The sequence below is a fragment of the Drosophila biarmipes genome, chromosome 3L, assembly GCF_025231255.1.
Source record: "Drosophila biarmipes strain raj3 chromosome 3L, RU_DBia_V1.1, whole genome shotgun sequence".
NCBI lineage: Eukaryota > Metazoa > Arthropoda > Insecta > Diptera > Drosophilidae > Drosophila > Drosophila biarmipes.
Window position 1 is genome coordinate 23595500 of NC_066613.1, and position 24879 is coordinate 23620378.

Here is a 24879-nt window from a genome sequence, read left to right on the forward strand (position 1 = left end):
GCATGTATATAGGCACAACCTCTGTTAGGGGAGCATTTTAGACAATTCTGGGGAAACGTATTTTTGAGGTATTATTAGGTCTCGGACCAGCCCATAACCTAAGTAGATCGTAAGATACTCTTTTCCTATAAAAAATTGCAATTTTATTATTGATATTTGTTCTCCAAACAGCCAGAAAACTAAAAAGTAAAAAAGGCCACGGTGCTTCAACCATTCCGCCTTCGTTACCGCCATTCCTCTGGTATTTTATAAAATCCCGCCAATGGTCATACTGCTGTGCTAGCCAAACATAAACAAATTTATTTAGTTTTATTTTATACGAAAATTAATCTATTACTAAGCTAAAAGCATGAGTGATGCAGAGGAACCCAAAACTGAAGCACCCCCGAAGGTTGTTTTCAAAAAGTCAGGACGAAAAAACCTGCGACAGCGCAAGAATTCAGATGAAGAAGAAAAAGAGGAGCAGTAAGTGCTAAGAATATTAAAATGTAAGCCCATGGAAACGTGTATTTCGTTTTAGACTCACCCTTGACGAGATTAAGGAGCGGCAGCGCCTGAGACAAAGGCCCAATGGCGTCAGCCTAGTGGGTCTAGCGCTGGGCAAGAAGATCGCTCCCGAGGAGGAGCTGGCCATCAAGGATCCCTTCAACGTGAAGACTGGCGGTCTGGTCAACATGCAGCAGCTGAAATCCGGCAAGATGAAGGAGGTGGACGACGCCTACGACGTGGGCATTGGCACCCAGTTCTCGGCGGAGACGAACAAGCGGGACGAGGACGAGGAGATGATGAAGTACATCGAGCAGGAGCTGCAAAAGCGCAAGGGAGGCGGCACAGAGGCCGCAGCGGAGGACGACGGGGATGTGAACAAGTACCTGACGCCCGAGGACGCCGCTCTGTACGCCCTGCCCGACCATCTCAGGCAGTCGTCCTCGCACAGATCCGAGGAGATGCTGTCCAATCAGATGCTTAATGGCATTCCAGAGGTGGACCTGGGCATTGTGGCCAAGATCCGCAACATCGAGGCCACCGAGGATGCCAAGCAAAAGCTGCTGCAGGACGCCAAAAACAAGAAGGACGGACCCTCGCAGTTTGTGCCCACCAATATGGCGGTGAACTTCATGCAGCACAATCGATGTGGGTTTATAAAAATGTTGTTATTTATGAGGTTTCACTAACGTTTGTCATTTCCAGTCAACATCGAGGATAACAGCGATCAAAGGAGACGCAAGCGGGAGGAGAGGGAGGGCAACAAGTCGGCCCAGCACCAAACCAACCCCAATGGAGTCAAGCGCGCCACAGACGACTACCACTATGACAAGTTTAGGAAGCAGTTTCGCAGATATTAAAAGTGCCAGCAATAAAAAGTACAAATATTTTATTTTTAAGAAATCATCTTTTATTCATTTACACATAGTTAAAAATGAAATCCAGTAAACGGGCCGTTTCTGCAAAATAAAATGAGAGAATATTAGTTATGTTTATAAGATAAAGACCAAATTGTTATAGGGTTTGCTATCAGTAAGAGACAAAATTAATTTCAAGGCAACGCATGACTGAAGCTCAATGAGATTCCTACTCAAAATATCATCAGAAGGATAAAGGTTTTGAACTACAGATTACTAAAATGTATACACACCTTATGAAAAGTAAGCCAAGGATCCAGATGAACTTGGGAGCAACTGAAATAAATTAGAGGGGATGATTAGTTCAAGTTATTACAACTGAGCTTTCATTTATTACATTTTTTATCAGAAGAGATTAAAAATGATTTCAAAGCAACGCATGACTGAAGCTCAATGAGATTCCTACTCGATATATCATCAGAAAAATCAAAATAATTTAGAATTTCTAAAACCTATACACACCTTAAAAAAAATCCATTCATATTCACCTCGGAGCAACTGAAACGAATAAAAAAGTCTCGATTAGATAAGAATTTAAAACCATTCCTTGGTTGTTAAAAATGGTTTTATCAGTGAGAGATTAAATTTGATTTCATGGTTAGTTCAATGAGATTCCTACTCAAAATATGATCATCGCATTTATTTTCATAAACTAAAATGACAATTACCTTTTCAATAAGCGAGATAAATCCCTTGCAACTCGAAGATATATCCTGCAACTAAAGTAAGCAATGTTAACAACTAGGTAAATTTATAGCAACATCAAACTCACCTTAGATAATATTACAGTTTCAAGAGTCCAAGACGAAAACTGAAAAGGAGATACTTAGCCCGCCCAAATTGAAAACCCACACTTAGTTTTTGAGTGGTTTTATTATACCCAGACAACTTTGAAACGTTCATCCTCGCTCTACCGCGTCAGCTTAGCAATATTTGTTTATAGAAAAGACTCTACATGTAAAATGTAGACCGCGATGACCATTCCACACTTTACCGCAGATTGCACCGCTTATATGATGCCGATCTTGTTGGCAATGTCCAGGGCATCGTAGTCGCGCGCCAGGCGCACATAGGCCTTCTTCTGGCCATCGGGGCGGATGAGCACGTTGACCTTGGCCACCTTGATGTCGTAGAGCTTGCGCACTGCGGCACGCACGTGGTTCTTGTTGGCGCGCAGGTGTGTGAGGAAGACCAGGGTGTTGTTGTCCTCGATCTTCTTCATGGCCGCCTCGGTGGTCAGTGGGTACTTGATGATGTTGTAGGCGTCCATGCGGTTCCTGGTGGGCACCGACTTCCTGGGGTACTTGGGGTTCCTGGGCAGCTTCAGGGTCGTGGGCCGACGGAAGTGCACGTTGGTGCGGATCTTGCGGGCACGGGTGCCGAAGGCGCCCTTGATGATCTGATCGGTAAGGATAAAAAAGGTTAATCAGAGACTCCACTTAGTCGGTAACCAGACTCCCTACCTTCTTCTGGACCTTCTTGGCGTTCAGCAGAGCCACAGCCTTGGCCTTGGCGGTACCCTTGGCGGGCTTGGTGCCGGGCTTCACGCCCTTCTTGGCCTTGGCGGCCGCACGAGCCTTGGCGGAGAGCTTGGCCAGCACGGACTGGGGCTTCTTGCCGGCGAGGATCTTCTTCTTGGCATCCTTGCCCTTGGCCTTGGTGGCCACGGTCTTCTTCACGGCCGTGGGCTTCTTGGCAGCACCAGCGGCAGCTGGCTTCTTGGCAGCGGCAGAAGCGGGCTTCTTGGCGGCCGGGGCAGCAGCCTTCTTGGGGGCAGCGGCCGCTGGCTTGGCGGCAGCCGGAGCAGCCTCCTTCTTGCCGGCAGCGGGAGCCGCAGCAGTCTTCTTCTGCTCTGGCTTCTTGTCGCCAGGCTTGGCTGTAAAAGAGGAGCGGGGAGTCCGAGTCCAGATTAGTAAACATGTTCCGGGCACAAAGTTAGGTTAGGCCTGATCGATCAGCAAGGCAATGGGACGCCTGTCCTCTTGGCTAAGCCCGGTTAAATCACTTGGTAGCTTCAAATTGAACACTCTTAGTTTACTTTATCGTCCGCGCCACACACTTAAGCATTTCCACGCAGACACACCGCACGTGGCGAAACTACAGGTCGTCTGCTTGAACGCGTTTCTGCCTTAAAATCGCTAAATTCCGCACAATATTCAATTCCCACTGGTAGTCCCTGTTTTCGCCTTGCTTTTGCTGATCAATTCACGCATTTTTCGCCTATTTTTGTATGAAAAATCCTTACCGGATTTCTCGGTTGGCTTTTTGGGTGGCATTTCTACGAGAAAAAGAAATGAAAAGGAAAACTGAGGGGCAGTTGTCAGAAACCGGAAGACCGATTTGACAGGAGGGTGGCCAGATAGCTGGAATTTTGCGCCTAACAGCTCGCTGTTAGTGTGCTTAACAGCACTGTTTAGCGAATTAACAGTGGTGACTGGGTGGTTATCTTGACATTGTGCGCATGCAACACAGCTGGCAAAAAGTATGGCAACGCTACTGCTTGACAGTTTAAAACGTTACTTTTTGAATTTTAATTTAAAACTAAACTTTAATTTAAGAACAGTTTATCTATAAAATTTAAAAATTACGCCACTTTTATAAAGTTATATTAAAATGTTTTATTAAAAGCCTAAGTTTAAACTTAGAATATAGTAATGTATGCAGGCTAGCAAGCACAGCCGCTCTTTTGGGGCGAAAGGCGGCCACTAAAAATGTTGCGTAAATCTGAAAAAAATATAATTCTTTGTAAAAATCTATACATTTCGTTAAACATCCTTACCAAAAGTTTGCGATTTAACTGATGACTGAGTTGCCTGTTGCTGTGGCTTACTCTTAATGTACTTTATATCCTGCCTTACAGCTTCCTCAAAAGCTAGGCCAGCAATTCTCTGAAAGAATTCTGTGACTTTGAAACCAGATCGTGCTGAGACCGACCAATATTCCGCCTGCAGCTCGGCAGCTGCCACGCCCGCCAACCGTTCCATTCGCACAAACTCCTCCTTTGTCTACAAATTGGCAATTATCATTTAAATTCTTTGTGAAGAAGCAATAATTACCAAAAGATCTGCTTTTGTGCCCACTAGGAAGACCAAGGGTTTTGTGCTTGTATTGTAGTTGAGTGCGCTATTGAGCCACTTTTTAGCCGATTCCAGGGAATCCCGCTTGGACATGTCATAGGTAACCACTATCACTGTAATTGAAAGGGTAACACTTGTCTTCAATTTATTTATTTCAAAGTGAACTATGACTCACCGCTTGCATTGCGATAATAGGCGCCTGCTATGCATTTAAAACGCTCCTGGCCAGCCGTGTCCCACCTGAAAACAAGAACCAAACCATATTGGTACTACTTCTTAGAGTATTTCCTAGGTGAACCCACATTTCCAGACTGTAGTTGTGACCCAGAATACTGAAATTCTCCAGCTCAAAGTCCACGCCAATGGTGGCCTTGTAGTTCGACTGGAATTTGTCGTAGCAAAACCTAAAGAAAAATGTTTTAGCTAATGAAATTCATTGAAGTCCGTAGAGCCTTACTAACCGATTGACAATGGCCGTCTTGCCCACCGAGCAGTCGCCCACGAAGATGACCTTGCAGGGTCGGAACTTGGGCTTGCGTGGCATCTCCAGGTGATAGCGCACCTGGGGAGCGAAGTCCCGTTCCCGGCTGAGCGGCGTCTGGGCGGGACTGTAGGCCGGGGGCAGGTGCCGCAGGTGGGTGCGAGGATCGTGCATGACCACCGTGGGCGGACTGGGCAACAGCAGGTTCTGCCGCAGTAGATGAGGCATGGCGAACGGCTGTATCTCGACTAAATGAGCTCCACCAACTGGGTGAGCCAGCCACGTCGTCATCGAAACCACAAACTCTGTCGGTGGTTTGAACTTGGCGGCTATCACATGCTCAAGGTGCCGGTGACGGAGGCTACCTTACACCGCGGGCAGTGTTTTGCATTGTAAATGCAGGTGATTGATAAGGAATGCTTGGGCATGGGTTGCTTCCGATAGGAAAAAGGCCTCAAGGTGTCAGCCAAGCTGAGCTTTAATGTTAGCTTGGCTTTGTGGCCATATCATGTGAGCAGTTGTGGCTAGAGCAGTGGCTAAACAAATAATTAAGCCTTCAAAAACGTAGGTTTTTTTCCGACTTAGCAGCAAATTAAATTCAAATATCTTCGCTTGGGAAAAAACGTTATATCGATCTAAAAAGTATGCCAAAATCAATTCAATGTATAATTCTCAAAAGAGAGGTGTTTTTTAGAAAGACTAAATTCTTGATATAAAAAAGAAGGAATGCTTTTATTAGTTTATGTCTTGATTTCAAGAACGTTTCTTCTCAAATAAGTGGGAAGAAATATAAAAAACATTTATTCAAAACAGCATTTTCTTTATTCACTTTCCATATTTATTTTGAGTATTTAGCATCTCTATAATACACCCATCAAGCTCTAGTTTGTTTCCTTCCCCCGGGATAGCCAAAGTACCCCACGCTCTTCACTTGCTTGCGGAGATCGGGCTGCATGGACAGGGCCTTGAAGATGGCTCTCTTGAGCTGCTTGTACTGAAAGTGCGGCGGGAAGGGCATGTCCTCGAAGGACAGCATCAGCAGGTTGCCGGCCTCATTTCCCACGGCCAGCGAACGCCCGCAGTGGGTGAACCTATATAGAACATCAAAAAAATTAAACCATAAAGAGGATTCCAGTTCAAACCCACTTGAAGGTGGTGTAAAAGATATCCGCGTCGATTACGGTGGAGGACACGGGCTTCATGGTGCTGTTGCGCAGATCCCAGATGTCCACAGTGCTGCGACTCAGGGATACCAGGATGGTGGAATGGGTGCGGCTCCAGCGGGCGCAGTGGACCGGAGAAAGGTGATGTTGCAGAGTAACAATGGGCAGCAGGATGCCCGCCAACCAAATGCGAATGCACCTAGAAAGGATGCCGTAAGTAAAACCCAATTGAAATCAAAGTAGCCCCCACCAATCACTGCCGCAGGTGAGGTACATCCTTGGAGACCAGGGCGAGAACTCCATGCAGGCAGCCGGTCCATCGTGCACCTGCCTCAGCTCCAGATACTGCAGCGGATAGTTCGTGGAGCACTTGTACAGGGTTCCCTCGTCCGTGAGAACGTAGTATATATCCGCCTGCACGGGGTCGAGGACTATCTCCAGACACTGCGGATGCCTGTTGGCCAGCAGGGAAGCCGCAGGAGGCTGCCGCTCGATGGGAATCCCCTCCAGCTCGCCCTCCGCCCGCTGCAAGCGCTGCTGCTCCAACCCCAGCATGTTGGGGCTGTTAATTAGACGGTATTTCGTAACAGCTCCCGCCTGGGAGGTGGCCAAAAAGGGTGTGATATGGGGATTCCTGGATCCCACATCTCCCTCGAAGTAAATCCATTTGATAGCCGTGACTGGCTCGAAATGTGGCGAGGATGAGCGCTGCGAAATGGCCAATGGAGGCAGGTCCTGACTGGAGATGTCCCTCACCTCAACACCTCCGTTATGGAGTCCTATGGCCAAAAGTTGAGGTTGGGTGGGTGAAAACTCTACGGTGACCACGGGCACCTGGTAGTTGTAACGCCTCTCCGGGTTCACCGGGTTCTTGATGTTCCACACATAAACCCATCCGCATCTGGGCAACTTGCTGACCTTGCCATGGCTATAGACCCCGTAGGCCACGGCCATTATGTCTCCATTGCTGGGACAGAAGCTCACGTCGCTGACTGCCTGGTGAACCTTGCGATTGGAAGAGGGCGGACTCAATCTCCACAGCAGTCCCAGTCGGTACTTGAACTTCACATCCTCGGCCAGAGGATCTGGCAGAGCCATATTCCTGTACCTCCGCTGCTGGGGCTCGAAGACATTGCTGGCCAGGATGCGCATGGTCAGCATGAGGGCCAGTCGAAACCCCGGGAGACTGTTGATCCCCACAAACTGATCCACTCCGCCCACGTGGTAGGTGGTTATCTCCATCTTCTTCTCGCCCTGCACCTGCACACTCGTGGTGGACTTCTCCAGATCCGTATAGGTGTCGTACATCTCGAAGTTGGAGACATAGGAACCCATCTGGGCAGTGGTCAGCCGTTCCGTATTCACCAGTCTTGATTTCATTAGTGCCGTCATGGTTTGGGTGTCCGCATCCACGGTTCTCCTGGTCTTGTCCGTTCCCGAGAGAAGTTCCTCGTACTTCCTGTTGTCCTCCATCACCAGACGACCCTCCTCCGTGTCCGCCAGAGCGGTCATGCTGCGTCTCTCGAAGAGCACCATAATGGGCGTCTTTCGGAGGAGCACCTTGATGAAGGGCGTGGCTGGGGGACGAGCGGAGGGTGCGGAACGGGCGGAGGAAGCAGGCTCCTTCAGGTAATCCGGTTCCTCCAAAGTGGGTGACAAGGGCTTGTCCAGCTGCAGCTTGTAAAGGTTGATCTGGGGGAAAAAGCTGTTAGTTTAAGGATTGCTTTGGACTATTAAGGCAGATGAAGAACCCACGCCCAGGGCAATATCGTCCAGAGAAGCCCTCATCACACATTTTGTACGATACTCCGGGGTTCGCAGCTTCTGCATCTGCTGCTGCTCCGCTCCGGGAGCCCTCATCAGCGGATGATCCTTGATCATATTGCTCAGCTGCTCGAAGTCCGCCGTGCGGTAATCCTTCCTCAGAGGTCGGGACATTTTTCTCTAATAAATACGACACCAGCGCGTGCCGGCGTTTCCTCAACTTGTTTATTGCGGGTGCAGACATGGCAACACAATAATAATATATGGGTGCTATAACTACGGGGGCTTCGGGTTACAACATGGCATACTCCATTAGCGGTCTTGCACATGGCTGCTCTCCGTGCATCCATAAATATTTATAGCACATATATTAAATCACGCAACCAAAGTGCATAATAAGAGGGTGGAGATGCAAAGTCGGATGATTGTGGTGGGACTACTATGCCATGCATTAATTGGGTTTAAAATGGTATAAAATATATCGAATTTTTAAAAATCTTTCGTTATTCTCAGTTAAGAGCATTTACTATTGTGAAAGCTTCACCGGCAGCTAGAGCTGTGGCCTGTCACAAGAAAAACCCCCGAACCGGAGAGAGGAAAAACAACGAGCGACTTGCAACTCCAATCTACAAGCTGGCAACAAATGAAATTTGAATTCCTATTCCAATTAGACGCGTACCAAAAGCAATTTGCCGGTGCGATGGCGGCAGTGGAAGAATAGTGGATGGTAATATCAAATGGTAAGGGGTCTTTAATTCCGCCACATTGCCTGACAATGGGCCAAAGATGAGCCGCGGAGGCAGAGGCACTTGGCCACATATGTACGATGTTAGCGGCGAGCCATATAGGTACACAGAACGAAAACTCGAATAATTTGGTTATAATATTTTAGAAATAATGTTTAGCAAACCTTTTCCAATGCCCAGAAAGTCCACAAGAAATATTTAATACCATTCTTTACTTAAATGTTCCGGTTAAAAATAAGAAAAGATTAATATTAGATAATATTTTTTGTATCTCGGATTTATAGAGCAGTTTATAGTATCTATAATTTTCTACAATATTAACCTCTAGAGCCATAAGTTGTTTTCTGTGCAGATATAGTAGAAGTCGAAAAGAAGTTGTTTATGTTAATTTGGCTTTATGCTTCGCTACGCTGATTCGCTTAATGAACAGGCAGCAAGAGAGAGGAAAAGGGGCCAAAGTGAGGAGATAGCCCAGTGCAATATGTCAAATTGAAGGGGCAACCGGGAAAATGATGGCCAGAAGGAACAAGTCAGCTTGGCTCGGGCCAAAAGCGGGAACCGTCAACGCATCAAAGCGTTAAGTAATAAATGTGCAGGCAGCGAGAAAAGCTAGGACCTAGGAAATATATTCGAGAAAGGCCAAAGACAATAGCCGGCTGTCTTGCAGGTTGCGTGCATTTTGAACTCTGCACGAGCCAACGATCATTAGTGTTATTGCTTGGTAGCTGGTTGGTTGGTTAATGCTAATGCTGTTGTGGTCGCTGATACACATTTTGGAGCAGCCCTATACATACAGTCAGCGAAATTCACTGAACCGCCACCAACGCAACGCCAACTGCGACGGCGACTGCGGCTGCGACTGCGCAGTTGAACACTGAATTAAGTTGTCCAAGTGCCCAAAAATAAAAAAAATGTACCTAACATTTACGACAAATTAGCCAAGCAAATTAATTACAAAACCAAAAAAATTAAAAAATTAAATAAATATGCCAAAAAGTATGCAACAAAATATTACAAATAGGAATTTTAATGGATTCATTCCCTTTTTGGTTTCACTGCATACTTTTAGACACTTCTTTAATTTAATATTAAGTATTAAAGAAGCAAAACATTTTAAACTTGAAGCAAGAAACAATCATAATTTATATGCAACAATTCTAAATTATATTTTTCAGAGTAATTATAGTATTAAAGAGGAAGTATTCCTTATAGCACAAAAAAAGCTCATCTTTAGACAAGGTACTTTACACTGCCTTAACCACAGGCAACAATAGATAAACCCCTCTTTATACGAATTTAATTGACTTGTCACCTTGTAAACAAGCTTTTAATTGATCTAGTTTTTTACAAAGCTCACCGAGTGTTTGGGAAATAATTAATAAATATTTTTGTCGCCCCATAATTACGAGCTACTACTGACAGGTTTGGACCCTGTCCAAGACCGCCTTCAGACCTCAGTAAAACGCCCGTCTTATACGAACATCTAATTGTGTCCACACTGGAAACCCATAAAACCCTCGCTGTCGCTGTTTATCTCGATCTCGCATACGCTTCTTCATATATCTACAGTATGTGCGTTATATGTGGCTCGTTCCCATTCAAATCGGCTCGGTTTTTACACCTGTTTTATGTCCCCACTGGCCCCAATGTGCGATACCCAGACGCCGACTTCGACTTGGACCGAGCCGTCGACTGCGACGCGCTGGGTTTTGGTGTAACATATTTTCTTTTTCGTTTTTATTGTGGCACGGAGCGTGGAAGACTAAGAAAAAAAGTAAAAGAAGCGACGGAGCGGCAGCGCTTAAGCCGAGCTCGGAGATTTTTTCGTAACAGAAAGGCGACTTTTTATTCGTTAATTAACCGTCGAGCGGGCCAGAAGTCCGAGTTCCTCAGCGCTCTCGAGGAAGGGGCGTGAAAAGCGCGCCTAACGGAAGTGCAGAAAAATAAGCTGAAAACCGGGTGGCTAATTGAGCACAACGCGCTCTCGTGTGACACCTGACACTCCACTCCAGAGCAGGGAACCCCTGGCAAAAACCAATCGAAACCGCTCCATATAACACCATAACTTTCTTCGCCAGCCGGGTGTTTTATGTCTCAATTTGTCGTGCTGCAGTTGTGTTTTAGCCACCTTACCTTCGTCATCGCTTGGCTTTTGTGGCGCGTGTGCTAAAATAAAAGATCTTAAACCTCCAATCTCGGAAACTTGGCTGCCCCATGAGTGATTCGAAATTTATGCTAATCCCTGGTGTCAAACGTTAACAGCATTTCGCAATAGACTCACACCCGCATAGCCGCAAAGGCCTGTCCGCATAACGAAACCGATCAGACAGATCTTATCAGTGCCCGAGCCAAAAAATGTTGTTTTGGAAGAAGCGTCTCCAGCGATCGAGCAGCTCTTCAGGCAGTAAGTCCAAGTGGTATCTCACATAAGGCCTGGGATTGGGCAAGAAGAAATATGATTTTGCCGGGCAGGTGAATTCCGTTTCGTCTCATCTGCATAATTTGCATCTTAAAATTATTATTATTTGGGATTCCGATTCGGTTTTGGTCTTGTTGTGACCACCGCCGACTGGTTTTATTGATTTTATTTTGGTGATTCCCTTGCCCAAGATCGCGAGTGAGCCGCAGATCATAAATAACCCCCGTCTGGGCCTTATCACCCACAAAAGAGCTGGACAAATACAAATGAGAGCGAGCGCCCCGCGGGACATGAATAATAGCTCATATCTCATTATCGAAATTCTCAGCGAGGTGTTCCCTTTGTGAATGATGCTTGCCAAAAGATTTATGAATGAATTTAATGTGTTTAGCATAATTATGCAGATCACGCAGATAATATCTCACTAAGGTGGGCAGTTTGGGTTAGGGGAATGCGAGTAAGCATGTGAGCTGGATAGCTTAAGAGCTGGAAAGATTGGACAGATTCTCGATTGGAAGGGCTTTGGAGGTCTTCAATAAAAGACACTTATTCCAACCTTCTTTCTTTTGAACCCCTAACATGGAACTGTGTTCATAAAAGCAATTATATAGATAGACAGATAAATAGATAGACAGATGGATAGGTAGATAGATAGATGGAAAGATACATGGATAGATAGATGGATAGATAGATGGATAGATAGATGGATAGATAGATAGATGGGTAGATAGATAGATAGATAGATAGATAGATAGATGGATAGATAGATAGATAGATAGAAATATAGATAGATAGATGGATAGATAGATAGATAGATAGAAATATAGATAGATAGATGGATAGATAGATAGACAGATAAATAGATAGATAGATAGACAGATGGATAGATAGATATATAGATGGATAGTTAGATGGATAGATAGATAGATGGATGGATAGATAGATAGATAGATGGATAGATAGATAGATGGATAGATAGATGGATAGATAGATGGATAGATAGATAGATAGACAGATAGATAGACAGAGAGATAGATAGATAGTTAGATAGATAGTTAGATAGGTAGACAGATACATAGATAGATAGATAAATAGACAGATAGATTTTTATTTTGCTTGTTTGGGTACTTATAAGTAAGTCCTATCCATATCAGTTGTACCCCCACTCAGTTCCTTCTGTTTCTCGCATCTTCTGAAAACCCAAAACCCGCAGACAGGTGTCAAAACACATTTGTCCCCATGGTCAACAAGGTGTAAGCGAGAGCCAGCATCACCGTCTCCATCTCCATCCGAACCCAAGGAATTCTGATCCCCCTGCTGAACCTAACCCTTCACTCCCCCCCCATTTTTGTGGTTGCGCCTGCGCTTCTCTTGTTGTGGTTCTCCCATTTCACTTCTGCTCCATAACTTTCCACCTAAGTGCCGACTATCTGTCTGAGTCGCTGCAACTAAGATCTGGGGTTTTATTCGGGAGAACATGACTTTGACTTGTGGTAATTTGATGTTAATGACAATCATCAGCAGTGACACAAACAATAACAAGAGACATCCACACCATCGCCACATAAAGGTAGTCGCAGTAGTACTCCCCACCTCCAGCACGCCTAACACGATTCCGGAGATCTGCGCCAGAGACATTTTTATGTGCGTTCCGTTCCCGAAAGTCGTGGCCCCTAATCGGCTTACCCATATAGTTCTCTGCCCCTTCTGGAGTTGACACTTTTGGCTATTTCGTCCATTTGGACATTCGTGCTATTAGTTCGTGCCCAGGGTCTTCTGTTCTGCTGTCCCTGCCTTATAAACTCCCCATCAACTTGCTTGTTTTATGGCTGTTTCTTGTGGCCCAGTGCCAGTGCCAGATCAAAAAATGAGTTCAGCGTTTTGTTGTGACACTTTAATGGCCTGCTAGGCCCCACTCCCCATCGAGATGGTTATCAATATTACAAAATAGTTTTCGGCCAGCGTGGTGGAAGCGTGCTGGATGGGATTGGAATGGTAAGCAGTCTAGAGATTCGGAACTTTGGGAGTACGAACAAGGTGGAGTAGATTACATTACCATATATTAGGGTTTCTTAGATTTGTAAAGTCAGTTCTACAATGTCGAAACAATATTCTGTTTTGACTAGGAAATATTAAGTTAGGTTTTTAAGAAGTTTCAGCTCCATAATAATCACTTATGTCATAAAGGGCTTAATTCCCATAAATTCCATTTGTAGATCTTTCGCTCTCTCCCCTCCCTATAAAGCCCATCTCCCCGATCTTTGGGTCAGTCTGCCGCCCCCGCTCGTTGCGCACATTCCATAAACCCAGGGCCTCGAAAATCGTCTGCAAATTGCTCATAAATTACATGAAAAACCGTCGCAATGCCAAAAGCTGCACCTACACCATCATTATCAGCTTGTAAATAAAAAGACTTTATCAATCGTTAAGCCGCGGGCGTAGGCTCTCCATCCGGAGCCTGGTGTCCGGGAACCGGGAACTGGGAACCGAGATCCCAGTTTCCAGATTCCAGATCCATCCAGCTCCGATTTGGGCCCCGAAAGCGACTCTCTCACCTAATAACATAAAAGTTGTCAGAGGGAGGAGATGCGATGAAGATGGAGCGAGTGCAGTGGAGTGCAGGCGGAGGTGGATCCCAGGCTCTCCACTGCGGTCAAGTACAAATATTTTTATTTATGATTTTACAGATCAGCATATTGCTCAATAATTTCACCGCAACGGCAACAAAATAACTTTCAAATTACGCCTGCCGAGGGATCAACGCTTAAGTGCGCCAATTTTGAGATTATTATTGCCGGCTGCGTATGCAGATAATCGTGACCCGAACCTTAAGGACCAGCCGGCCCATAACTCAGCCAGATCGGAGTTCGGTGTTCGGTGTTCCGAGAGTTCGGGAACACCACGACGTGGCTTCCCAGGATTGTGGCAGTAGGAGAGCGCTGGCAGATAAGAAACGTCTGCTCGTCCCATTTAATTACTCTATTTGGGTTAGTTTTTTGGGCTCAAAAAGGTAGTTTGTTTTTTGTCTGTTAGCTTAGGATCTGCGCTCTCTTGGCCAAGTATTTGGGGCAGCTTAATATTTTCCCATAAATTATTCGCAGCTAAGAGAAAATTACTTTAAAATTTATGGCCCCAGAAGAGGTACGACCCGGCATCTTACACGCTGATTTGGCCCTTTTATTTTCGGTTGCTGGGTTTCTTTCTTCTGCCATCGAGGTCTGGCTCTGAGGATCTGAGGCACTGAGGAACTGCGCATCTGAGAACAGGTATAAGTAGTTCGTGGTGGCGGAGGTGCCCCCAGACTGCAGAGCAATGCAATGATATCCGCGTTCCGAGGGGGCGGGCCCCTCGAAAGTTCGCACGATTGATGATCGACTGGCCAGTGGGGAGTGGGGGATGGAGTTCCCAAGTTTCCGAGTTCGCCGGTTCCTCGGTACCCCGGTTCCTCAGTTCCAGATTCCCTGGGCTGCGATGACGCCGTCCTGTCACCGCACTGACATCGCCGTTTATGTAATTACCGCCAGCCGCGCTGCCATCGCAGAGCCATCCCGATCCCGATCCAATCCGATATGATCGCGCGGCTTTAGCTTCGCTTGAGCCCCAGCTTGTAATTATTTTCTACTTAATCTTCATCACATGTGAAACATGTCGAAAAGTTAAGCGCTCGGCATGAGGCGTTGCCTCCACTCCCCGACAGCCCACTTCCCACTGGGAGTTATCCATTGTCCATTGTCCATCGCCGGGATGCGTTTCGTTGGATTTCACTTGCACTTGGGACTGGCACAAGCATTTCCAATTGCTAATGACTTCAGGAAATTGCCAGAACTGGAAAGTATTGTTTCGAAGAATTTATTAAACACACTCTTTCCCAATTTCACGGTTTCGTAGGGGGTCTAGGGTGGGGAAGTATGTTATACCAGAAGGTTGGAGATGGGATAAGAAACCCCATACTACAATACTATACTATAATTCTTATAATCTCAAACAAGATATAATAAATACATCTGCTTTAACAAACATACGTGCCAGCCCTAACTTTTTGCAAGATAAGCCCCAAGATATTTGCAATCTAAAGCTGAAATGAGATCTTCGGATAAGACTTATGCACCAGATAGTATCTTGCTCGTGCTTATTAGCCCCCGCAATAATTTATTCATATTTTACGATGCAACATTTCGGCTGCAAGTGCATAATAAGCGATTTTTTCTTTCTTCTTCTGATTTTCCCCTGTTAAACGACAAGACTGCGGCTTATAAGCATTCATTGTGCCCCACAAAGAGACCGAGTGGCATGTATCACGTAATCGCCTGGCAGTCACATGGAACTGGATGCATCCCATACCACACCATCCCATACCCCACTATACCATCCCATCTGGAGGCACAATCTGTTATCTTCCGATGCCTCCCTGCTGGGCAAAGTGAAACTGAAATGGCCTGTGTGCGTGCAGCAGATCACGCCCCTTCTCTTGCATCTGCAAGTGCATAAGGCAATACATGTAGGTATATAGGTGTATATCAGGTGGATTTCGAGGGTCCCACATGGAGATTTCAAGCGAGAGGGTGGGTCAACCTCTGACCGAATTTCCAGCGTTAATTATCGACTGGCGTGCAAATATGCGGCAAGAACGCTCGCTGGGCACTCGCATTTTGTTCGCGTTTGCCCTGTGTCTTCGCATCGCCCGCTCTTTAAATGGAACTAATTAAATTCGGTCTTCGAAAGCGTTGAATTTCGTGTGTGTGAGCCCATAATTGGGGCTTGCAGGGCCGCCGGGAAACGCCCACAACCGATTCCGCTCTAATATACTGCCCCCTTTGCCCCATTTCGGCGCCCACTTTGCACTGATTTAGTGTCATATAAAGTTGTAAGTGAAGATTATGTTACCAGAATTAATTGCAGCCAAGGTGAAGGTAGTCAGGATGGGGAATCGGGGATTTGGGGGAGAGGCCCTGGAGAAAGAGAGACTGCGTCCCCTTTTGCCAGCAGACCCATTCCGCGTCTGGTTCTGGTTTGTCCCTCCATCCGCCTGTCTTTCTGCCGACAGCACGTGCTGAAGTTGTCGCCCCCCTTCCACGCCCCTGGAATGGGCAGCCCCCGCCCCTGTCTGGGCCTGGGACTTTTCTGTCAGTGTTGTCACACAGAAATGGCTCTACAGTAGCTGGATTGCATTAAAATTTAGTGAATGCGCAGTCATATATCTTATGTGATGTGTTATTTATAGGACGGTTTAACTAGAGTAAGGATGGTTTTCTTTAAAGTAATTTCAAGATATACTTCTTTTAAGTGAGTCTTTGGGAACATTCATTTTATCAATATGTAAAATAAAATCTTTTACAAATGTACATCTACAAAACATCCAAGAAAACATCACTGCCTTCTGGTAATTTTTATAATTTAATTGACAAAATGACAGGTTTACTCAGAGTGTTCCGTGGAAGCCCTAAAAAAAGCAGGCAATTGAGGCGATATTGATTTTGTGCCCACACATGCGAGTCCTGGGAGATACGGCAGAGGGGTACCACCATGATATGGACTTCCTTGGCTTGGGTACTTCATTTAAGTGCCGTTTGGCACCAGGTCGGCTACTCTGGGGATGGGTTGTAAATTGACTTCCAGCAGGATTCGGAGCAGGACGCTTTCCTTTTTGGTGCAGGTGTGCGCCCGGCTGAGATTTAATGTCATTTTCAGGGGTTCCGGCAGCACACTCCCCTGCAAATTGCCAACAAATTATGGAATTCCACAAATTGTGATTTGCATGAAAGGCAGCAGGCAGCAGGCAGCTGGAAGCAGGAAGAGGAAGTCCTGCAGGAAGCCCTGCATTGTGCTTAAAGCTAGGACGGGCTCACTCGGCCATGGCTTATAATATAATAATATCCTTAACGTGGCCTTTTGTTGGCCCTGCTGCTCAGCAATTCAACTTCATTGGCCATGTGCTGCCATGAGCTCCATTCTTTGGCTGTTTGGCATTCCGTTTGATGCACATTAGATAAATATTCCATATTTCAATGCTGGCCAACAGGGCAAACAGACTTTGCCAGCAAGGATTTGCACTGGGGGAAACGAAAAAATGAAAATGAAATAAAAAAAAAAAACGAAAAAAGGTATACAAATTTCAGGTTATTGATTAAAAATTCTATTTTGAATAGTTTTTGAGCTATAAAAAATCGAAAATTAGACTTAGAGGCTTAGGAATGAATGTTTCGTTGAGGTAATAACCTAAGGTATTAAATCTCAGCCTTTTCCGGTAAGAATTTATAAAATAAAATTTTTAACAATTTTGCCATATTTTATAAGGGGTGACATCATCATTTTTTGCAAAAATGGGTCAAAAATAAAAAAATGTAGTCTTAAACGCCAATTGATAAGAATTTTATTACGAGTTCAGCAAGGTATGACATTCCATATTTACCCCTCTGCTTCCTAGAGTTATATCAAAAAACCCTTATTTTCAGAGTGATTTTGCACTCTAAACTTCTTTTCATATTTACTGTGGAGATCCTGTTTTTCCCAGTGTACATGTGAGTGTGCGAGTATATATTGCACTCTCGAATATGTATTTGCCAGCAGCAACTAGACCCAATCAAACAAATATTTGAGATCCGTTTCAGTGTGCAGCTCTGGGCCAATGCCCTCTCCCTTTCGCCCCCAACTCGCCCCCTCTCTTTCTATTCGCTGTTTCACTATTCTCCCGCCAAAGTTGATTTTATGAATATTTAACGGACTGCAGCAGCCGCAACAACAGCGAAATAAAGTTAAGTTAAATAAAGGAACAAGAGAACCAGCCAGGCTTTCAATGTGGAGTATATAGAATTAAATAGAGTTTTTTAACCCACTCTGAGTTGGAAAATTCTGCCATTTAATGGGTCGCCGAGTGGAAAAAGTGAAAAATAAACGGGGGCTTTCCTCCACCTGTTTTCTCACTTGCACTCACTCTGCATTTGGCATTTTGCACCTGTGCCAGGTGGGCTAAGTTTAAATGTAGCATAGCACTTGGCTAGACCTTGACAGGGGTCCTGAAGGATGGTATATGGCATACTACAGACCCAAGAAAAAAATAAAATCCACCCACCGTCATAATTATGTATGAACGATATTACGAGGGTGCCCACTTTGGTCGGGGATTTTTCTATTCCGGATGGGGGCCACATTCCTGCTACGAAAAAACAATTACCATATGCGGGGTTCCCCGATTCCCGAACCCTTGCTCCCGGACTTCCCCGTGTGTAACCCCAGTTATGTAATCCTTTTCGTAGCCGTCAGCAAAGTTGTTGCAGAAATTGTTTAGATTTTTCCCCACATGCATTTCCTGCATTTTCTTCTGCGGTTCTCCGTTTCCATTTCCCAGCTTGCTTTTCCTTAACTTTTTTTTTAGCACTGTCTTGGTTTTATTTTTGATAATTCTGTTTTGTTGTCTTGCATTCCTGAGCGAAGCAGTAAAGGCGAGTGACGGTGGGGGGAAAACGCAAAGCGGATTTTGCGGAATATTTGATGGGAGGCAAATGTGATGGGCTCACTGGCAAAAAATTAGACATTAAATATGGGAGGGTTTCCTTCAAAGAGTTTTTTTTTTTAAAATACTTAAGTTCGAAGAAAATGTATACTTTAGACTTTAGTGAAATTTAAGGAACTACTGTATTGTGGGAAGATGTAAGAGTATATAAACAAATTCAAATCTATGATTTAAAGGCTCGTTTTTGTTTGTAAAACTGGCATCCTTATCGCCAATCCACTTAGACTTTAACTACCACAAGAGAGATAGCGATAAAGTGCGAGGGATTCATTCAAGTGGCTTTTAATCACCATTGTATCTGGAAGACCCTGGCTCCCCACTTCATCCTCACAGCCCCACAGCAACCTTAGCAATAGAACCAACAAAAAGCAGACCCCATGACAGGGACCCAAAAAACAAAGGCACAGGCGAAACACAAAAAAATGGGAACCAAGCGCGTGCCTTGCTGGGGATCTCTTTTTTCGAACTCCCTTTCGAGAACCTGGAAGTGCGGGGGAGGGGCGACGAAGGATGCGGGGGCCGGGCAGGGGACTTAGTCATAACAGCAACAACAACGAGCTGCAAGATGATGAGAAACTCGAGCGTCAAGCAGGCAGAAGCTTTAAGCCGCTAAATTGTATCGGATTACAGAAAATTCCGAGCCACGAAGCTGAAATTCCTTGCCCACAGGCGGGCAATCCTCCCCAGCAGGCTACCCCGCCCCCCTTGGGTCCAGGAACCCCTGTTCCTAAGCCGTCCAGGGGCGTGGACAGGGAGGTATCCTGAACGTCAGAAAGAAAGTACTTAAGTTAATTTTTAAGTTGAATTTTTTAATATAAATACATTTTTTGTAATTGATTGGTTGATTTTTAATTTTGTCTCATCCCCCTCAAAGCTTTCCCAACTACGACCCTGCTTCCCTTCCGCTCTCTTCCCCTTGCAGTTGGTAATACCAAGTTGGTATGTTAATGAAGGTGCTTCAGTCAGCAGCGGGTTAAGGCACACGGGCGGGTTAAAGAGGGCCGTTGTGGGTGTCGTCCTCGACAACTAAAAAATGGCTGCAGGCCAAACTGCATAGAAACGGATCAGGGAGAAAAGGAAAGATGACACACAAGCGCAAACCCGCTGAACCCGTGAACTCCAAGTATCCAAGTTGGGTTTTTCGGGAGGGGAGGAACGGCCAGGGCCTGTCGGAATTATGAAAACCGGCACAAGAAGCGAGTCTTAACACAGTTTCCCCAACACGAACATTTAAGCAAAGACAATCGATGGCCACGGCTGATCGGAAGGCAAAGGGAAAAGCACAAGAATCGCGAAATTGCAGACAATTTGCCTAATTCGCGTTCGCGAACCCTCCGGAACCCCTCCGGAACCGCTTCGTAACCCCTTCTTAACCCCTCTCTTAGAACAGGATGAGCCGCATTCCCTTGGCCGTTTTCAGGGGCAGCACACAAAAATTGCTGCGGTTTTTGGGCTTCAGCTTAGGTAACTGCAATTATTGTTTGCGGCTTTTCAATTGCCTCGCCCGGTTCCCGAAAACCTCTCCAAACCCCTCCGAATTCTCCAAAACCTCCCTCCCGAGACCCTAGCACTTCACTTCAATCCCAGTTTGGGTTCGCGTTTTGCAGCCTCGCAGTCAGTCATCATAAGGTGAGAATATAATAGCGCACTCGGGAGATGCGTGACTGCAATTGCCGCTACGCCCGAAACTGGCTGGGCACAGTGGGGTTTTAGGAATGAAAACAATATTATTTTTTCAGTTTGTTACACATAAGTGGCATTTAATTTGAAAATAAAAATTCTATTTTTCTAAATGTTATATGAGATTTGGTTGAAATCACTTTTACGGTTGCCTAAAAGTATGCAGTACAAAATGTATCTCTTAAAAATATTTTGTTGCATACTTTTAGAGACCATTAGGAGTGATTTGCAAGCTTCAGAGGTTTTCTAACGTTATAATTTTCCTTATGTTATACCTAATAGTAATTCCCCAGCAACCATTTCCACTGTGCCCCACTGAGTGACTGGGAATTACGATCTTGGTTTCGGGCCCCAGCTGATAAGCAGCCCAAACAAACAAATAATAATGCACGATTTGTGGACCGCGCTCTGACTTTTGGATTTTGTAGCGCTTTGATTAAGCAGCGCGCGCTTGCCTTTAACTAATTGAGCTTTATTGCGGGAGGCGGGTCGGGAATTGGGAACTGGCAGCTGGGATCTCTGGGATTCTCCAGCCCTGAGAATCTCCGACCGCAGAACTTGTCTGTTGGACCCCCTGGTCTTCCTGCTCCATAACTTTATAGTTCGGAGCTTGGTCTGCCATTTAATTAAAAATGAAAAGTTCTTGTTAAGAAAAGGTTCCGCCAAAGCATTTTGCGGAAAATTAAAAGTTTTCCCTTTTATTTTCATTGGGTTTTGTTGTCCTGCGTGGGTAAAAAGTCACATGTGAGCAGCAGATTTCTGTACTTTCGGCTTTTTAAGCTGTCTGTGGGGTTTTGTGAAGTTGTTTTTTTACAGCTTGGGAATGCTTTTAACCTCTGTTCCTCATGTGTCGACATAACTGCAATTTATTTAATTTCAGACTGGAATTTAATAGTTTTTAATGGAGACACTAACTAAGAAATTAAACCAACAGCAGTAAAACATACATTAAATTCATTGCACCCGTTAGCAATAAGCCGCAATATAGTTAGCCTTTATGACTTTGAAACTGGGTATTAAATCATTGCATTTTTATTTGCAGAGTCACTCATTTTCCATCATAATATTCCCTCTGCCAGGGCTCAAAGTTCGCCTTTATAAAACTTTCTCTCCCTTTTTTTTTTTGGTTTTTGCCATGTCAACTTTGGCTTACAATCCTTAAAAATTGCACACAAAAAGAAGAGACGACATCAGAGTCATAAAATCAAAATAAAAACTTTTTGTTCTCGTCGCAGCGAGAAAAGGGCAAAAATCGGAGACTGAAATATTAAAGTCAGAGTCTATTAAACTTTTTTGCTTATTGCCTCACATGAGCGAACTTTGGCCATGTATAAAACATATGATTTTTGCTTGATGGCCCCGCGGGCCAATTTATGTGTAGAACAAATGGCTGGCAAACAAAGCGGCCGCGGAGGGGGGATCCTGGGAGTCCTGAAAGTCCTGGCAGGATGCTCCTGCTCACGAAACTCCTGCTCTAATAAAATAAACTTTCCGCCAGAGACTTGCCTGCGGGCTGTAAATTTGAGCGCCTCGTGCAGACATAAATTGTGTGTTAAATACATTTTATGCGTTTGCCAAGGACCTGCGTTTCCTTTGGTGGAAAGTCAGTGAGGCTGCAAACGTAATCAAGGTCGGTTCGCCCACCGCCCACTGACCCACCTACCACCCACTTTCCACCCTCTGTGTTGACGTTACTCCGGGCAACGTTATGATGTATGGCCGGAGTCACTTGCAGAGTTTGCCTTTGCCGCGTACAACGTGTCGTATGCGTATTATTAACGCACGTAAGTCGCTCGGCATCCTTTTTGCCTTGTGGAAACGCTCCTCCGCGCTGCGAACCCTTGGTAATCCTTTGGTTGCTCCTTTTGTTGTTGCCAAGGCACCAGCTGAGCATACACATGTTTGTGTCACATTTGGACTACGCTTTCTTTGGCGAAACGCTCCCCATTTCCCCTTTCACCCGGCCGCTTTCTCCTTTCTGCCGGCTTGTCTGCTCGCTTTGGCCCCCTCAGCCTGGCATTTCCTTTGTATATTATAAAGAAATTTGTTCTGACTCGTTGTTGCTGCTATTCCTTTTGTCGAATTTGTTGTTGTCCTTCGCCTGGCTTACACAGGAAAATTTAGAAAAATCCCTAACCATTTTAATTTAATTAAAACTATGATCTTCCTAACATTTGAGCATACATATACAGTTTGAGACTGAATTGCAAAGTGAAATGTTTTATCTATCTGCAAGCTTATACATTTATAGATTGATAGATAGAAGATATTACTCGGTTCTATGAGATTATTATGGAGTCTTTAGACTCATTTTAAATGGTTTTAGAACAGTTCTCTTAGTATACTACAAAAGTAAATGCAATAAAGATAACTTACTTAAACAGGTAAACCGGATATGTGAATTAGGTTACGTGTTTTCTCTCAGTGCGTTGGGCGTGGCAATATTTGGCGGGGGTACTTCCTTAGCATACTTTCGGGGCATTCCTGGGGTTCCCTGGGTTCCTTGGGTTTTCCTTGGCCTGGCCAAGCCGGAAATGCTTTCAGTCACTCCTTGGGCTGGAACTTGTTTGCATTTGTCCCGGTTTCGGGGTGCTGCGTTTGCTCCTGACTGGCTGCTCCTTTCGTTGCTGCTTAAATTCCATTTTAATTTGTTGTGTTTCGTTTTATTTCTCATGTTTTCCCCATTCGTTTTTATTTTTAAACATTTTTCCACTTAATTACCAGCATTTCTATGGATGCTGGCTGGGCGGAATCCTGGATTCCAGGACTCCTTGATTTCCTTGGCAGGGGGCGTAGGGAGTAGCCTTTTGAGCCGGCAGCCAGGAGCTGTTGAAATGATTTTCGTTAATTTCGTCAGGAGCAGCGGCTACAGTTGCCTGATTTTATTTCCCTTTACTCCATTTGATTTCGTTTCATTTAACCTTACCCGGAAATGGAAACCGATTGCTGGCTCCGTTTTGTGGCCGGCATTTCAATTTATAAACTGTCGTTTTCCCTCTTTCAGCTCAGAAAATGGTCTTTAATGGCTGCATGGCCCTTTGATGGGGTGTGTTTGGATTATAATTTGGCAGTCATTAGGTTGCCATTAAATTGAATACCTTGAGCAGGATTAATATATTCTGCCTGATCTCCGATATCAATTAATAAATTAATGAATACTTTTTATATATGTGTTCTTGGCACTTAACAAAATAATTAATGCTTAAACAATAATCAAAACAATATTGCTATACTGCTAATAATCATTTGTCCCAGCCATAAATATTATTAATTGATAACATTCATTATTGTTATCTTAAACACTATTCATTTTTCATTGTTTTGCTGACTAGTTTGGTTTGCTTTATTAAACCCTAATGTTTACCCAATTAAAATATCACATGCAATTTGGTTTATTGTTTCTGGACCCGCATTTATTTTCGCATCTTACATCGGGGGTGAAAATCCTTTTAAAAACAACTGCCACTGAATACAATAAAATAGTTTTTAGTTGGTTACACACAAGTCACCGCATGTTGCATGTTCTGCGGTCGGAAAACATTTAATGCCTTCCATTGTCTGAAATGGAAAATCTCTTTACATTCTTTTTGGAAACTATTTTAATTGATTTTGAATAAAATATGCGTGTGCAGTATTAAAAATTCATTTGGCAGGCTCTGTGCAGCTGGAACTTGTTTTGTTTTTCCGACTCCCTTTCCGTGCAGAACTGTGTTTATGGAGTGACCATCATTTGCATAATCCGCTTATCCTCTAATCAGCTAAGTAAATTACACAGATTCATGTACATGCACACATAAAGATGGATAGATATCCATTAGGGGCGAGTGAATCATTCGAGTGGAGCACTTTGATGTCGTCGCGAATACTCTTTGCCATTCATGGGAATCAATTGAATGCCCTCAAAGCTCTCTTAACAATCCGCAACTACTTAAGCCCGCTTTGTAAGCCATCCCCCAGCCCCCCTTGCCCCTCTGTCTCTATCTTTAGCTACCAAATAACAAAGACAACATCGAAATAATCGCTCTAAACAGACGAGAGGGGCAAAAAGGGGCTTGGCATTAGAGATAGATGCCTTTGTGTCACTGCAATTGACAAAATAATCACTGCTACATGGCTGGTTGCAGCCACAGCAACAACTACAACAAAATGAGACAACAAGCTGGCTGCTGGCCACAATAAAAACAGCAGAAACACACATATTTTCCCGCCTAAAACGAAAAACCAGCAAAAAAAACCAGATGGGATTAAGGGTTTCGAAGAGCGAAGCTCGGGTTCCCTAACAAAAACTACATACATATAGCTTACCACAGGGTATACAAGTATTCACTATTATAAAATATCATAAAATTTAACAAATTTAAATATTGATTTTTTCGAAAGTTCGATAGTTAAAAGTTAAATTTTAAATATTTTTCTACTGAATACATTTTTTTTAATATTTTTACTATTATATAATTTTAAACAAACTATAACATCTTTCTACCATTTATAGATTTTTTATTCTTTGTGGCATATCTAGTATTAACCATTTGTTATGTATTTGAAATGTAAATGTATAATAGATCCTAACGGTTGAGATCTGTTTGAGCTAAGAACAAATATATTTGGGTTGACTAAAGAATACATTTCAAGATCT

General features: G+C 44.4%; 5 protein-coding genes and 3 non-coding genes across 8 annotated transcripts in view; 2 read left to right on the plus strand and 6 right to left on the minus strand.

Moving 5' to 3' along the window:
* Positions 1–260: 260 nt before the first annotated feature.
* Positions 261–1389, plus strand: LOC108035467 (telomere length and silencing protein 1 homolog). Its single transcript, XM_017111115.2, has 3 exons — positions 261–465; positions 521–1134; positions 1192–1389. Exons 1-3 carry the CDS (start codon positions 350–352, stop codon positions 1344–1346), a joined length of 885 nt encoding a protein of 294 aa, XP_016966604.1. The 5' UTR covers positions 261–349; the 3' UTR covers positions 1347–1389.
* A 116-nt stretch (positions 1390–1505) lies between these two features.
* Positions 1506–1603, minus strand: LOC122819077 (small nucleolar RNA Me28S-Am2634). Its single transcript, XR_006368528.1, has one exon. It is a non-coding gene; the product is annotated as a small nucleolar RNA Me28S-Am2634 (small nucleolar RNA).
* A 135-nt stretch (positions 1604–1738) lies between these two features.
* LOC122819078 (small nucleolar RNA Me28S-Am2634) lies at positions 1739–1838 on the minus strand. The gene has a single exon (XR_006368529.1). It is a non-coding gene; the product is annotated as a small nucleolar RNA Me28S-Am2634 (small nucleolar RNA).
* A 124-nt stretch (positions 1839–1962) lies between these two features.
* LOC122819079 (small nucleolar RNA Me28S-Am2634) lies at positions 1963–2053 on the minus strand. The gene has a single exon (XR_006368530.1). It is a non-coding gene; the product is annotated as a small nucleolar RNA Me28S-Am2634 (small nucleolar RNA).
* Positions 2054–2257: 204 nt separating this feature from the next.
* LOC108035468 (60S ribosomal protein L23a) lies at positions 2258–3749 on the minus strand. Its single transcript, XM_017111116.3, has 3 exons — positions 3649–3749; positions 2867–3279; positions 2258–2802 (listed from the first exon to the last, which is right to left on the minus strand). The coding sequence occupies exons 1-3, from the start codon at positions 3677–3679 to the stop codon at positions 2413–2415; spliced, it is 834 nt and encodes a 277-aa protein (XP_016966605.1). The 5' UTR covers positions 3680–3749; the 3' UTR covers positions 2258–2412.
* Positions 3750–3996: 247 nt separating this feature from the next.
* LOC108034465 (ras-related protein Rab-34) lies at positions 3997–5189 on the minus strand. Its single transcript, XM_017109349.3, has 6 exons — positions 4942–5189; positions 4783–4884; positions 4656–4720; positions 4460–4593; positions 4183–4408; positions 3997–4127 (listed from the first exon to the last, which is right to left on the minus strand). The coding sequence occupies exons 1-6, from the start codon at positions 5187–5189 to the stop codon at positions 4069–4071; spliced, it is 834 nt and encodes a 277-aa protein (XP_016964838.1). The 3' UTR covers positions 3997–4068.
* Positions 5190–5835: 646 nt separating this feature from the next.
* On the minus strand, positions 5836–8062 carry LOC108034769 (dynein axonemal intermediate chain 4). Its single transcript, XM_017109715.1, has 4 exons — positions 7880–8062; positions 6375–7816; positions 6108–6323; positions 5836–6052 (listed from the first exon to the last, which is right to left on the minus strand). The coding sequence occupies exons 1-4, from the start codon at positions 8060–8062 to the stop codon at positions 5836–5838; spliced, it is 2058 nt and encodes a 685-aa protein (XP_016965204.1).
* Positions 8063–10537: 2475 nt separating this feature from the next.
* Positions 10538–24879, plus strand: part of LOC108034941 (uncharacterized) — a 46081-nt gene continuing 31739 nt past the window's right edge. The window contains exon 1 of the mRNA XM_044095386.2: positions 10538–11038. Coding sequence (XP_043951321.1) covers positions 10990–11038 — 49 coding nt within the window. The 5' untranslated portion in view covers positions 10538–10989. The remainder of the gene's footprint in view (positions 11039–24879) is intronic.